Source organism: Grus americana, unplaced genomic scaffold (assembly GCF_028858705.1).
Source record: "Grus americana isolate bGruAme1 unplaced genomic scaffold, bGruAme1.mat scaffold_82, whole genome shotgun sequence".
NCBI lineage: Eukaryota > Metazoa > Chordata > Aves > Gruiformes > Gruidae > Grus > Grus americana.
The window spans coordinates 798,559-812,310 of NW_026562023.1; the positions used below are offsets into that span (position 1 = coordinate 798,559).

Consider the following 13,752-nt stretch of genomic DNA (forward strand, 5'->3'; position numbering starts at 1 on the left):
CCCTCCCCTGGCATTTCTGGCAGCAGCTTCTTCTCACTCCCTGCCCATATCTCTGCAGCCTGGAGCTGTTCCTGCCGGGATTTGTTTCTCTGTCCCCACATCTCCTCCCTGTCAGTGCTCACAGACCCCATCGCACCCACTGTGTGCTCAGCTCTGCCCTGCAGACCCCTCCTGGAAGCAGGGACATCTCTGTGTGTGCGGGGGCTCAGCAGCAGTTCAGAGAAGTCTGAATTAGAACTAGGGTCTCCGTGCCTTCACCAGAGCGGAGAAATAAATTCCCATCTCCCACTGCCCCCCAGCCAATGAAGAGCGGAAAACTGAAAGCACAGGTTCCTGCACTTTCAGGTACATGTTGCCTTGATGTCCTGCTTCAAAAGGACCCTCTGCAAATGCCCTGAGGGGGATCTGAACCTGTGAGCACCTCTGACCCATGCAACACCCTCTTGACTCCAGAAGGCCTCTGCCCTGCCAGGCATCACCCCTTCCACCCAGAGCTTATCCCCAGGTGCTGTGGGGAGCTCCCCAGGCAGGCTGAGTGCTGACCCTGGCAGGCAGCAGAGTCCCTGCTCCAGCACACAGCCCCTGGGGTGCAGGGACCCCGCTCTGAAGGACAGCCCTGGGCACCCCTGGCTGTACACCTGGCTGCACACCCTTGCAGCCAGCCCCAGGAGAAAGGAAACTTCGTGTGCTGTCCCTCTGATGGTGCTACGCAGAAGCCCTGCTCTGGAGCATGTCCTTCTCCACAGTAAAGAAACCCTGATCGCCATCCTGCCAGATCTTAGCTGCAGCAAGATGTGTGAGCTCTAGGAAGCCCCTCCAGGACATTTGTGTATCGACCTGGAGCCAGACACTTACTGTGTCAAGGCCTGTGTAGATTTCTCCAACAGCGAACTCTCAGCATTAGCCCACTCCACAGTGCCTGTAATATCTCTGCCGTTTCCCCCTCTGCCCTCGCTGCCTGCAGGCAGTGCCCTCAGCCCTGCTGCGCTTTGCAGAGGAGCTGCTCCTGGGCAGAGCTGTCTCTCTGCAGCGCTGCCCGCTTGCCATGAGCTCCCTCCATCCCAGGAGCCCAGCCCAGCTCAGCAGCAGAGGACCAGCCCAAGGCAGCACTTTCTCTGCCCCCTCTGGGCTCCCTCCAGGTGTCCCTGGGGCTCTGGGGGAACCTGCTGTGAAACAGGCTGAAGGAATCATGATGTTCCCTCCCTCCGCTGGAGAGAGACACTTCTTTCCAGTAGAGTCATTTCTCCAAACAGACTGAGTCATGTCCAAGATTCACCTTTTCATGTCCCATCATTAGAGACAGGAAACCAAGACAGTGACCAGGAGGGATCTCCTTTACCTCTGCTGAGGGAAGGGATGCACCCGAGTCATTAGACGCATCTCAGGTGTAGTTTTATAGTCCTGGGGCTGGAAGGGGACTCAGCTCCCTGCCACAAACCCTCAGGATGTCGGATTCCTCTTGCCTCAGTTAAGGTGGGCACAAAACAGGCACCTGCATGTGAGCTGCTTGTCCCAGCTCCCATGGTAATTCATGAAGATAAAGGCCGTGAGTGAGCTGCTGAGACACAACACCTGGTTATCTTTGAGATGCCAGAGGTGACCAAGATGTGTGCTGGTAACTGCAAGATCTAATGGAGCACTTCCTAGAGACAGGGCAGCATCTGGGGCCATCACCTTGGAGGCTGGTGGGAAATTTCTTTGGCCAGGTGAAATGACAGCAGATGCCCACGTTTATGACAACTGAAACTGTAACTATACCTTAGCTCCAGGGCATCCTATAGAGGTCTTCAACTGACCAAAAGGAGTGCCTTCCTGAGGAACCTGTCCTTCCTGGAGATCTGCTACACTTCAGTCACTCTGCCAAAAATGCTGGTGGGTTTCCTGATGGAAGACGGCAGGATCTCCTTCCTTGGCTGTGCTGCCCAGCTCTATTTCCTGGTTTTGTTGGGCAGCATCGAATGCCTTCTCCTGGCTTCCATGGCCTACGACCGCTACATAGCCATCTGTGACCCCCCCCTGCACTACACCCTCATCATGAGCAGGGGTGTCTGCATCAGACTGCTGGTGGGGTCGTGGGTGGTCGTCGTACCAGTGCAAGTAGGACAGACCTACCAGGTGTTCACTTTGCCCTTCTGTGCATCCCTGGACCTTCGCCACTTTTTCTGGGATGTCCCCCCTCTGCTGGAACTGGCCTGTGCAGACACTTTCTGGAACCAAGTGATGCTGTACACCATCATCCTGGTCTTTGCGATCCTTCCCTTCTCCTTCATAGTTATTTCTTACATGAAAATTATCAGGGCAATTCTGAGAATACCTTCAGTTCTGGGCAGACACAAAGCCTTTTCCACCTGCTCTTCACACCTCGGGGTGGTGACGCTCTTCTATGGCTCAGCCACAGTTGTCTACTTAAAGCGACAGTCAAGGGATTCTGTAGACCCTGACAAGTACCTTGCCCTGGTTTACACAATTGTGACCCCCATGTTTAACCCTGTCATCTATAGCCTGAGGAACAAGGAAGTGAGAATTGCCTTGAAGAGACTCCTATGGACAAAGTGATACTACAGAGTATGTAAAATAGCCCCAAATAGTCCCAAATGCCCCACTGGGGTACGTGGTTGTCTGAAAAAAGGCATCCCACATTTGCCCCAAAAAACCCCACATGTCCAGCCTGGCTTCCATCCTCCTCAAGAAGGGGGAAGGTGGCCTGAGGCATTCCTGGTATGTCATGCCCCACCATGATTAATGCAAACAGCTCCTTCAAGCTCTGTCTGACCAATGTAAAGTTAAAGGGAAATAGTCGAATCGTGGTCAGCAGTCAAGGAGGCCCAAAGGTGACACAACCGATGAAGAGATGACTCCCCTCAGGTTTGAGAAATCACTTGCTAGACCCCATGGACTGTCTAGAGTGTCACCGCATGGAATCAGCCTAAAAACATCAAAAGTCATGAAGGTCATCTTCCCCTGCTATGATGTCTTGCACTGAGTTGTGTAATGTTTCACTAACTTGACAGAAAGAATAAAAAAAAAAGTCACCGGGGGGAAAGTCCAGCACTGGGATAGAGTCCCAGGGACCCATGGAGTGTCTTTTTGCCATGGTTTAATACCAGTCGGCAACTAAGCACCACACAGCAGCTTGCTCACTCCCCACCCTGGTGGGACAGGAGAGACTCGGAAGGGTAAAAGTGAGAAAACTGGGGGGCTGAGATAAAGGCAGTTTATTAGGTAAAGCAAAAGCCGTGCACACAAGCAAAGCAAAACAAGGAATTCCTCCATCACTTCCCATCAGCAGGCAGGTGTTCAGCCATCTCCAGGAAAGCAGGGCTCCATCACGCGCAATGGTTACTTGGGAAGACACACACCGTCACTCCCAATGCCCTCTCCTTCCTTCTTTTTCCACCAGCTTTTATGGCTCAACACGATGTCATATGGTATGGAATATCCCTTGGTCAGGTGAGGTCAGCTGTCCCAGCCGTGTCCCCTCCAAACTTCTCGCTGGTGGGGTGGTGCGAGGAGCAGAAAAGGCCTTGACATCGTGCAAGCACTGCTCAGCAGTAACTAAACCATCCCTGTGTTATCAACACTGTTTTCAGCACACATCCAAAACGCAGCCCCATGCAAGCTACTATGGAGAAAATTAACTCCGTCCCAGCCAAAACCAGCACACGCATTTATGTGCTGAATCTGCTTTGCCAGTCTGAAACTGTCTCTTTAAAAAATGAGCTAGTGGGGGGTTGTAGCCCAAATGCCTATGCAGCATGAAGTGGGTTTCCCCAAACGGAGCAGCTTTGCACAATGTCTGCTCCACGAGGGGAAATATCTCAGCCTGCAATTGCAAATGGCTGATGCTGTGGAGGACAAATGTGTTTCCTGAGACAATATTCGATAAGCAAACAATACAAAAAGATTGGGAAGGTGAATGGGTAGGACAGAAACAGGAAAATTGCCCATCCACTGGAGCTCTGCAGAAGGAGGCTGGAGTGGTGCCCAGCATGAGGTGCTACAGTGGGATCAGCACCTAGACAAGACTTTTGTAGGGAAGGCTTTGCAAAGGAATAGCCTGACCTCACCCACCTGAAAAATAGACCCCGGGCAGCGTATTGAAGTGATGGTGAGATATGTCCCGGGGTAAAAGACCTTTGATGAGAGAAGGCTGGAGAGCTTTGGGTTGCAGAGATTGGAGGTAGTCCTCTGGCAATCTGAGTAGACTAAGCTTTGGAAAGGAGGAAAATAAAGACGCTCTCAAGGACGTTTAAGGAATTAGTGGTCCTGTCACTAATAACACGAACAGCACAGTGCTCTAATGGAATTCCTTCTTTTTCTTCATTAGGATTAATCAAAGCACTTCAATTTCATTCCCAACATTCATTTCTACTTTACAAAAGAGCCATAAGTTCTCAGCAGTTAGCCTCTGGCATGAAGTTCTTAAAATGCAGTGCTGCTTCTCTCACTGTTACCATTTCAATATTACACTTCTTAGACAGTATTGCCCTTAAATTATCCCTGCTTCATCTCTCTCCTCCCTGTTGTGTGGAGGAGAGGGAGGTGGAAGAGGGGAGCTGTTGCTTTTTTAGCCACAGGCGGCCAAGGGACAGACCCCAGCTTATGCAAAAGCACAAAGGAAGACAACATTTCCATGTGGTGTACGCTAACACAACACCGCTACCTGCATTTCCAGTCTCTGATGTCCTAACTGTGCGGCAGGGAGCCTGGAAGCTCTGAGCTCCCTTCATCTGCCCTGCAATTCAGCATGTAAAATGAAACTAACCTCCTCAAAGAGATTCTTCTGGTTCTCTTCAGAACCTACAGCACCACATTTGCCAGGAGACTGGCCAGGACAGGGAAAGTGGACTCGCATTCCTCTGCACAGAAAGCTTAGGTGTTCCTGGGAATCTCGGGAGGCATGGCATACCGATTCCTGGGTTCAAGGAGCCGCTCAAAGGCTTTGTGTCCATTTCCATAACGGTGGATTCAATGCCTGGCACACGTGCAGCCTCTGTACTGGGATGCTGATGTCTATGGAGCAACCTGCTCCGACCTCCGAGCTGGCCCTGCTTGGAACCAAAGGTAGAACTAGAGACCTCCTGAGTACAGGAGCATTCCACCCTGAATCGTCCTATGACCCCCTGCTGCAGACACCCCCACCTCCAGCTGAATCCTTTCTCCTGGGGCACACTGCAAGGCACAGGCTTATGGAAGGGTTGTTGGGAAAGGGAGCGCTGGGATCTCTGGTCCAGCCTCCCAGCAAAGGGTGGGGTATCGCCAGTCCCACAGTCAGCTTGGCTGGAAACTGAAGACCTCCAGAGATGGAGATAACAGAGAGTTCTGGGTGTCCTGCTGCCATCAGCAGCACCCTCTGTTCACTCTTTCTGAAGGCCCAGTGTGAAGGTCCCAGGAGGAAACTTGTGGCTGTTGCCTCTGCCAGGATTCAGCTGCCTTTGAGTGCCCTGCTCCTCACCTTCAGCAGACTAAAGAGACCCAGTTCCTTCTGCCTCTCCACATGGCTCGTGCTTTAGGCCCCAACTCTCATCACAACAAACTGCCTCTGGACATTCTCCAGTTTCTCCATCCACCTTTCAAAATGGGAAACCCACTGGCTCATATGGCATCCATCATAACCCCATGCCCTTCTCCTCAGCCAGGCACGTCATGGTCCTCATGCATGCAGTTTATTCTGCTCAAGATGCAGACCTTGCCTTTCTGTTGGCCAAAGGCACGAGGGTGTGAAGGTCCCTCTGGCCTGAAACTCCCACATGTCAGCATTCGAGATTTGTGGGTCAATGCCTCCAGCAGCATAGCAATATGGGGATTTCTCTCCTGCCAAGTATCAATAATTGTTCCCTATTCCTCTGCCAGGGCAATGCCCTGGACCTGTTCCGACATGAAATCACCCAGGTCCTCAGGCTCCCCTGCTCAGATGTCCACCTCAGTGAGGCTGGGTTTATTGTGGTTAGTGCCTGTTTAGCATTTGGGTGTTTTGTTTTCATTGTGGTGTCCTATGTGCAGATCTTCAGGGTCGTGCTGAGGATCCCCTCTGAGCAGGGATGGCACAAAGCCTTTTCCACGAGCCTCCCTCACCTGGCCGTGGTCTCCCTGTTTAGCAGCAGTACCGTGTTTGCCCACCTGAAGTCCCCCCAATCTCCTCCCCATCTCTGGATCTGGTGGTAGCTGTTCTGTACTCTGTGGTACCTCCAGTAGTGACACACTATTTACAGCATGAGGAACCGGGAGCTCAAGGATGCCCTTGAGAAAATGATTCCAAGGACATTTTGCTACACTGACAGAATTACCACCTCTGTCCACAAATGATTCCCAGTGTATCTGATTCCAGCTTTTGTTTGTTTGTTTGTTGTGAGGTTGGGTTTTTTGGGGGTTTTTTTGGTTTGGTTTCCTTTGGTTTAAATATCATTATAATATCATTACAATTATCATGCTGTTGATATTTTTCATTCATGGTTTTTATGTTTCTTTCTTCACAAATATTTGCATTTACGTCACTGTATCTGAGTCATGTACCGACTTTGCATGTATAAGTGAGCCTGGCTGCCTTTATAAAAGTATGTTCAACACTACTCAGAATTAGCGTGACTCGTAGCATCTCCATAATACAGTGGGATCTCCCCGGTGCAGTGCTTTCTGTCTGGGCTCTTTCTCCAAAGAGGCATGAGGAACTGCCCCACTGAAATTCCTCTTCCTCCCATGTGTTTGGGAGCAAAAAGCCCAGTGTCTGTTTGTGACCTTTTAGAGACGAGACGTCGGACGGGATTTATGCGTCACCAGTCGGTGTCTGATGACAGGTAAGATGGTGAGTGTAACTGAGGGGTGTACCCAGGGCTCTCACACAGGTGACATTAAGGACACCCATCGTCTAGGAGAGGAATCTGGAGCTGCCTGGAGGGCGCAGTGGTTCTCCAGGAGCGGCATGTTCCCAGGGTTGAGTGGGTATGGAAGAGGTCGGCAAAGATGGGGTTGAGGCCTAAAGTACAGGACATGTGCAGACCTCCTCGGGGCACTCTCCAGTTCCTCCCCACCTCTCGACAGCAGCAATTCCCACAGAGGGACACACCGGTCCAGATGTCACCACACCACGGCTCACTGCAGGGGGATGAAAACTCAAGATGTCTGGGGTGGCAGAGCTTCTCCTACCATGGCCTCAGATGCAGTTGACCTTGTTCACGCTGAGCACGCACCACTGCCTTGTATGGTGTCCCTTGTAGTGCCTACAGCACAGAGGACCCAAATCCTTGCCTGCTAGCCAAATCATTGTATGCCCTTCCCTGCATGCAGTAGTCATGCCACTCTCCTCGAGCTGCATTTCCCTCTGGACACCTATCAGACAACTTAATGCAATTTCTGGTGCAATGATTGTGAGGCTTTTGGGGAGTCAGCAGTCCTAGGATGAAAGCAAGCACACATTCAAAATTCACCAGGATTCACACGATTTTGAAGGCTTTTGGAAGATGCGGGTATGAACATGTATCACAGTTTCTGCAGGGGCTATGGGAAAGCCCATACGTACAGTAGTGATGTCTCCAGGAGCTGATCTTAAACTCTCCATCTATCCAGGAGCTGGCCCTGGGATTCCCTCATCCCTCCAGTTACCCCATGGAGAAACACATACACACAGACAAACACACACACACACAAACACACACACACAGACAAACACACACACACACACACAGAGTCATGTATTTGGTAGCGGGAGGGCTACAGGGGGTGGCTTCTGCGAGAAGCTGCTAGAAGCTTCCCCTGTGTCCGATAGAGCTGATGCCAGCCGGCTCCAAGACGGACCCAATGCTGGCCAAGGCCAAGCCTATCAGCAACTGTGGCAGTGCCTCTGTGATAACATATTTAAGAAGGAAGAAAAAGAGAGCGACTGAGACAATTTGAGAGGAACAACTCTGTAGACACCAAGGTCAGTGCAGAAGGAGTGGGAGGAGGTGCTCCAGGCGCCAGAGCAGATTCCTTTGCAGCCCATGGAGGTTGATGGTGGAGCAGATATCCACCTGCAGCCCACAGACGACCCCACACTGGGGCAGGTGGAGACACCTGAAGGAGGCTGTGACCCTGTGGGAAGCCAGCGCTGGAGCAGGCTCCTGGCAGGACCTGTGGACCCATGAAGAGAGGAGCCAACGCTGGAGCAGTTTTTCTGTCAGGACTTGTGACTCCGCTGGGGGACCCATGCTGGAGCAGTCTGTTCCTGAAGGATTGTACCTCGTGGAAGGGACCCATGCTGGAGCAGGTCATGAAGAAATGTAGCCTGTGGGAAGGACTCCCATTGAAGAAGTTCACAGAGGACTGTCTCCTAGGAGAAGGACCTCACGCTGGAGCAGGGGAAGTGTGAGGAGTCCTCCGTGAGGAGGAAGGAGGGGCAGAGACAATGTGTGACGAACTGACCACAACCTCCATTCTCCGTCCCCCCGTTCTGCTGAGGGGGAGGAGGTAGAGAAATCAGGAGCGAAGTTGAGCCCGGCAAGAAGGGAGGTGTGGGGGAAAGGTGTTTTGAGATTTGGTTTTATTTCTTATCACTCTGTTTCATTTGGTAATAAATTGGATTATTTTTTTCTAAGTTGCGTCTGTTTTGCCCATGATGGTAAATGGTGAATGATCTCTCCCTGTCCTTATCTCAACCCACAAGCCTTTTGTTATCTTTTCTCTCCCCTGTGCAGTTGAGGAGGGGGAGTGATAGAGAGGCTTTGGTGGGAACTCGGCATCCAGCTGGGGTCAACCCACCACAACGGCTCTCTCCATCGCCAAATCACAGAACCATTGAGGCTGGAAGGCAGCCAGCTTCCACCTTCTCTGGGCTTCCTCTTCATGCTTGATTTTTGTCAGGGGCTCCTTTCTTACCCAGTCCAGCCTCCTGCAATGTTGCTTGACTTCCTGCACGTCTGGGTGTATTGTTATGAAGCTTGAAGAGGAGATCCTTGTCTATCAAACAGCTCTTCCCTCTTCTCTGCAGGACCCTAAACCATGGGATTCTTCCAAGCAGGTTCCTCAGCATGCCAAAGCTGTCTCTCCTCAAGTCCTGCTCTTTGCCTTGTTCCCTTCTCTCAGGAACCTCAACTCTACTTTCTCGCGCCCGATATTCCATCCCTGACCAGCTCTTCCTTGTTTCAACGTATGACATCCTGAAGGACCGCCCCCCTCACTGGCCTCTCAGTCACCCTTGTCGGGAAGGCGTTGTCAGTGAACTCCAGAAACCTCCTGGATGGTTTTCACCTTGCTGTTTTGCCCCTTCAGTCAATACTGGGATAGTGCAGGTCTGCCACGACGACCAGGACCTGCAAATATGAGGCTTCTTCCAGGTGTCTGAAGAAGGCCTCATCTACTTCCTCTGCCTCATCAGGAGGTCCACAGCAGACACTCACCAACCACAGTGTTGCATTAGGGGCATTGCTGCGTCACGGGGCTGCATTAGGAGGAACATGGGCCCCTCAAACAACCTGCCTTATCATCCCCCTCAACTCACATTGGTGTGGCCTACACACATGGGTGTGTCCCAGGGTGTGGCTCCCTGTTTTGGAGAAGTAGGGAGGAAGTGGGGAGTGTCAAGTGGAGGTCTGCCAAAGTGAGGCTTGGGACCTAGTGCACATGACCTGTGTAGGGTGGTCAAGGGACTGCGCGTTCTTTGGCCCAGCAGTGTGGAGGCTCCAGGCAGTACAGGAGTGGCCTGAGAGTGCTTGAAGAGTTGCTTCAGAGATGATAGAGCTTCCCTTTGCAGTGAGATAGAGCATGAGAAAGAAGTAATGCCACAAAGTGCAGCTGAGGAGGCCTAGTCTGGACATGAAGAAATGTCACTCAAAGGGCAGTGCCATGGTGTATGAAGTCACCCAGAGGGAAACTGGATCAGCCCAAGGCTTTGTGTTTCAAGGAACAGCCAGGGAGGGTGGAGAGATATCAGTAAAGGAAGGGAGATGCTGAGGTGAGAGCAAGGTGTGGTAGCAGGGTGGATGTCTACAGCCTGCAGAGAAAGAGGCACCAGGCACCTCCGTGCCTGGCAAGATCATGGAGCAGATCCTCCTGGATGGATGCCCCATCCCTGGAAGTGTTTAAGACCAGGTTGGATGAGGCTTTGGGCAATGTGGTCTAGTGGAGGGTGTCCCTGCCCGCAGCAGGGCGGGTTGTAACTAGATGATCTTTGAGCTCCCTCCCAACCCAAACCATTCTATGATGATTCGATGAGGAGGAGGAGGTACAGGTGTGGAACACCATAGGACGATGGCCTGCAGTGGAGAGGACAGAGGGATGAAGAAAGTCTGAAAAGCCCCTGTCCTGGTTTTAGCTGAGAGGGTTGATTTTCTTCATAGTAGCTAGTGTGAGGATATGTTTTGGATTTGTGCTGGAGACAGTGTTGATAATATGGGGATGTTTTTGTTCTATGGGCTTATTGTTGAGCAGTGTTTACACGGGGCCAAGGCCTTTTCTGCTTCTTGCACTGCCCTGCCAGCGGGATGGCTGGGGGTGCACAAGAAGTTGGGAGGAGACACAGACAGGACAGGTGACCCAAACTGACCAAAGGGATATTCCATACCATATGACGTCATGCTCAGTTTATAAGGAGCTTGGGGGAAGAGAAGGGGGGGGGGGGGGCGGCGTTCGGAGTGATGGTGTTTGTCTTCCCAAGTAACCGTTACGCGTGACAGAGCCCTGCTTTCCTGGAGATGGCTGAACACCTGCCTGCCCATGGGGAGTGGTGAATGAATTCCTTGCTTTGCTTTGCTTGTGCGTGTGGCTTTTGCTTTACCTATTAAAATGTCTTTATCTCAACCCACGAGTTTTCTCACTTTAACTTTTCCAGTTCTCTCCCCCATCCCGATGGGGGGAGCAAGTGAGCGGCTGCGTGGTGCTTAGCTGCCGGCTGGGGTAAAACCACGACAGGTGGAGAATCGCTTCCCCTGCCTGCGCTCCTGCTCATACAGCCCCAGAGGCTCTTGGCCTTCCTTGCTGATAGCTCTTCTTCGGCCTAAGGGAACCCAAGGCCCACCAGAGTGTTTAACACAGAGCTGCAACCCAGCCAAGCAGCCCCTAGCCTATGTGACCGCAGGGGCTTAGTCCACTCCAGGGCAGGCCTTTGGGTTTGTCCTTGCTGGATATTATGAGGTTCCTGTTGGCCCATCCCTCCTGCTTGTCTTGGTTCCTTGGGATGGCAGCCCTGCCCTCCAGAGTATCAGCTCCTCTCCTCGGTTTGGTGTCATCTGCAAGCTTGATGAGAAAGCATGCTTTCATCTCCTCCAGGTCCGTAAAACCACATGAAAGAGGGCATGTTGCAGGATGGATCCATGAAGGACCCTGCAGCTACAGGTCCCCAGCAGTGTATCTCCCATTCACCACATCCCTCTGAGCCCGAACATGGAATCAGTTTTTAATCCACTTATCTACCCAGGCAGACCAGAGGATCATAATAGGAATTAAAGAATATAGTGGGGGATAGCGTTAAAATCCTTGCTTTTGTCTAGGTAAATGAAATCCACTGCTCTCCCTTCACTCGGAAATACAATCCTTTCATCTCAGAAAGCAGTGTGGATGGTCAGGCATGATGTACCTGAGTAAACGCAGTCACCCTCTGCTTCAGAACCCCAGAAATGGGATCCAAGAGGACACACTCTGGGATGCATTCCTCAACCAAAAGGAGGGTGAGAAGCCTTCAGGTTCCCAGCTCATCCCTGGGGCCTTTTTGGAAGATGCATGCAATGTTTGCTTTTTGCAAGTCCTCAGGGAGTGCCCCGGATGACCTGTCCAAAGTGACAGAGAGCAGTGTCACTGTGACTTCCTGGCTAGCACCCTTGGATGGAGTCCCTCTGGTCCCATGGACTGGTAAAGGTTTGACTTTGCTCAGGTGAGCCCTGACTTGATCCTCACTCACTGCAGGTTGTTCTCCATGGGTTCTGCCTCAAGGCACAAAGGCCTGGGAGACCTTGCTGATGAAGATGAAGCCAAAGGCGCCAAAGGTATCTCAGACCTGTTGATACCTGCCCTTGGTAAATTCTGCAGTGGCCCCACATGGTCTTTCTTTCTTCTTTAACTGTAACTTCATCAGTAACAGCTCATCTTGGTGCCATTAAATTCCCTTATGAGAGTCAACTGACTGTCTGTATGCACCACTGCTGTCCTTGCAGGAGGTTGTCCTGAAACACCAGCTGTGCTGGGCTCTGCTGCCTATCAGTACTGCTGCTCATGAGATCCCTCCTGAAGGTCCCCAGTCTGCCCCTCTGATGTCCCAAGAGCCCATATGTGCAAAGACGCGCTATGTTCATAGCAGAGACGCGCTTGGACTATGTGTTAGATGGCAATGTCAATGATGATATGAGCTGTAGACGTAGATGATGAGGTAGCTGACATGAGGTGCCCACAGAGCCAGCAAAACCTGCTGTCCTCACCAATGCCCGAGATAAGCAGGGCTGGGCTGTGCAGCCCTGACAGGAGACCATGAGACGTTATAGTCAGGGCAGACCTGGGAAATACAGCTGATGGGGAAGAGAAGGAGACATAGCCGTCCCTATGGCACATGCCTCCATTTGGTCAGAGGAACACCTCTATAGATTGCCCTGAACCTACTGATCAGGGACAGGATTCTTTGTACTGAATGTCAGCATCTGCTGTCATGTCTGTTGGCCAAAGGAATTCCCCAACAGCCTCCAAGGCGATGCCCTCACATGCCGCCCTGTCCCTCACAATTGTTCCATTACAGCTTGCTGCCACCTGCATGTGCCTTGGACCACCTGTGGCACCTCAAATGGCACCAGGTTTTAGCATCAGAAAAGTTCACTCCTGGCCTCTCTCTCCATTATTAACATGGCAGCTTAGATAAGGAGCTCAGACCTATTTGACTGAAAAAGGGGAAACATCAAATGCATTTTTAACAAGGGAAAAAAGGAAGACTCAGAGAACTACAGGCTGGTCAGTCTCACCTCTGTGCCTGGCAAGATCATGGAGCTGCCAAGGAGGTGACTGGTGACAGCCAACATGTCTTCACTAAGGGCAAATTGTGCCTGACAGATTTGGTGGCATTCTATGTTGGGGTTACAGCATTGGTGGATAAGGGAAGAGTGGCTGACATCATCTACCTGGAACTGTGCAAGGCATTTGACACTGTCCTGCACAACATCCTTGTCTCTACATTGGAGAGACATGGATTTGACAGGTGGACCTCTCAGTGGATGAGGAGTTGGCTGGACGGTCTCACTCAAAGAGTTGTGGTCAACGGCTCAATGTCCAAGTGGAGATCAGCTACGAGTGACGTTCCTCAGGGGTCGGTACTGGGACCGGTACTGTTGAATATCTTTGTCGGTGACATGGACAGCAGGATCGAGTGCACCCTCAGCAAGTTTGACGACAACACCAAGCTGTGTGGTGTGGTCAACATGCTGGAGGGAAGGGATTCCATCCAGAGGGACCTTGACAGGCTGGAGAGGTGGTCCCATGCAAAACTCATGAAGTTCAACAAGTCCGAGTGCAAGGTCCTGCATGTGGGTCAGGGCAATTCCAAGCACAACTACAGGCTGGGCAGGGAATGGATTGAGAGCAGCCCTGAGGAAAAGGACTTGGGAGTGTTGATTGATGAGAAGCTCAACATGAGCTGGCAGTGTGCGCTAGCAGCCCAGAAAGCCAACTGTGTCCTGGGCTGCATCACCAGCAGCGTGACCAGCAGGTCAAGGGAGGTGATTCAGCCCCGCTACTCCGCTCTTGTGAGACCCCACCGGCAGTACTGTGTCCAGCTCTGGGGTCCTCAGTACAGGAAAAACATGAAGC

At 51.8% G+C, this 13,752-nt stretch overlaps 1 protein-coding gene across 1 annotated transcript; it reads left to right on the forward strand.

Moving 5' to 3' along the window:
• Positions 1-1,521: 1,521 nt before the first annotated feature.
• On the forward strand, positions 1,522-2,556 carry LOC129201178 (olfactory receptor 10AG1-like). Its single transcript, XM_054812328.1, has 2 exons — positions 1,522-1,550; positions 1,764-2,556. The coding sequence occupies exons 1-2, from the start codon at positions 1,522-1,524 to the stop codon at positions 2,554-2,556; spliced, it is 822 nt and encodes a 273-aa protein (XP_054668303.1).
• Positions 2,557-13,752: the final 11,196 nt, after the last annotated feature.

What these genes read in the sequence shown, in the direction of transcription:
- LOC129201178 (XM_054812328.1), top strand. Translation starts at nt 1,522, where the DNA reads ATGGTAATTCATGAAGATAAAGGCCGTGA. An exon ending in CATGAAGATAAAGGCCGTGA is followed by an intron (nt 1,551 to 1,763) that starts GTGAGCTGCTGA and finishes ACTATACCTTAG; the next exon opens with CTCCAGGGCATCCTATAGAG.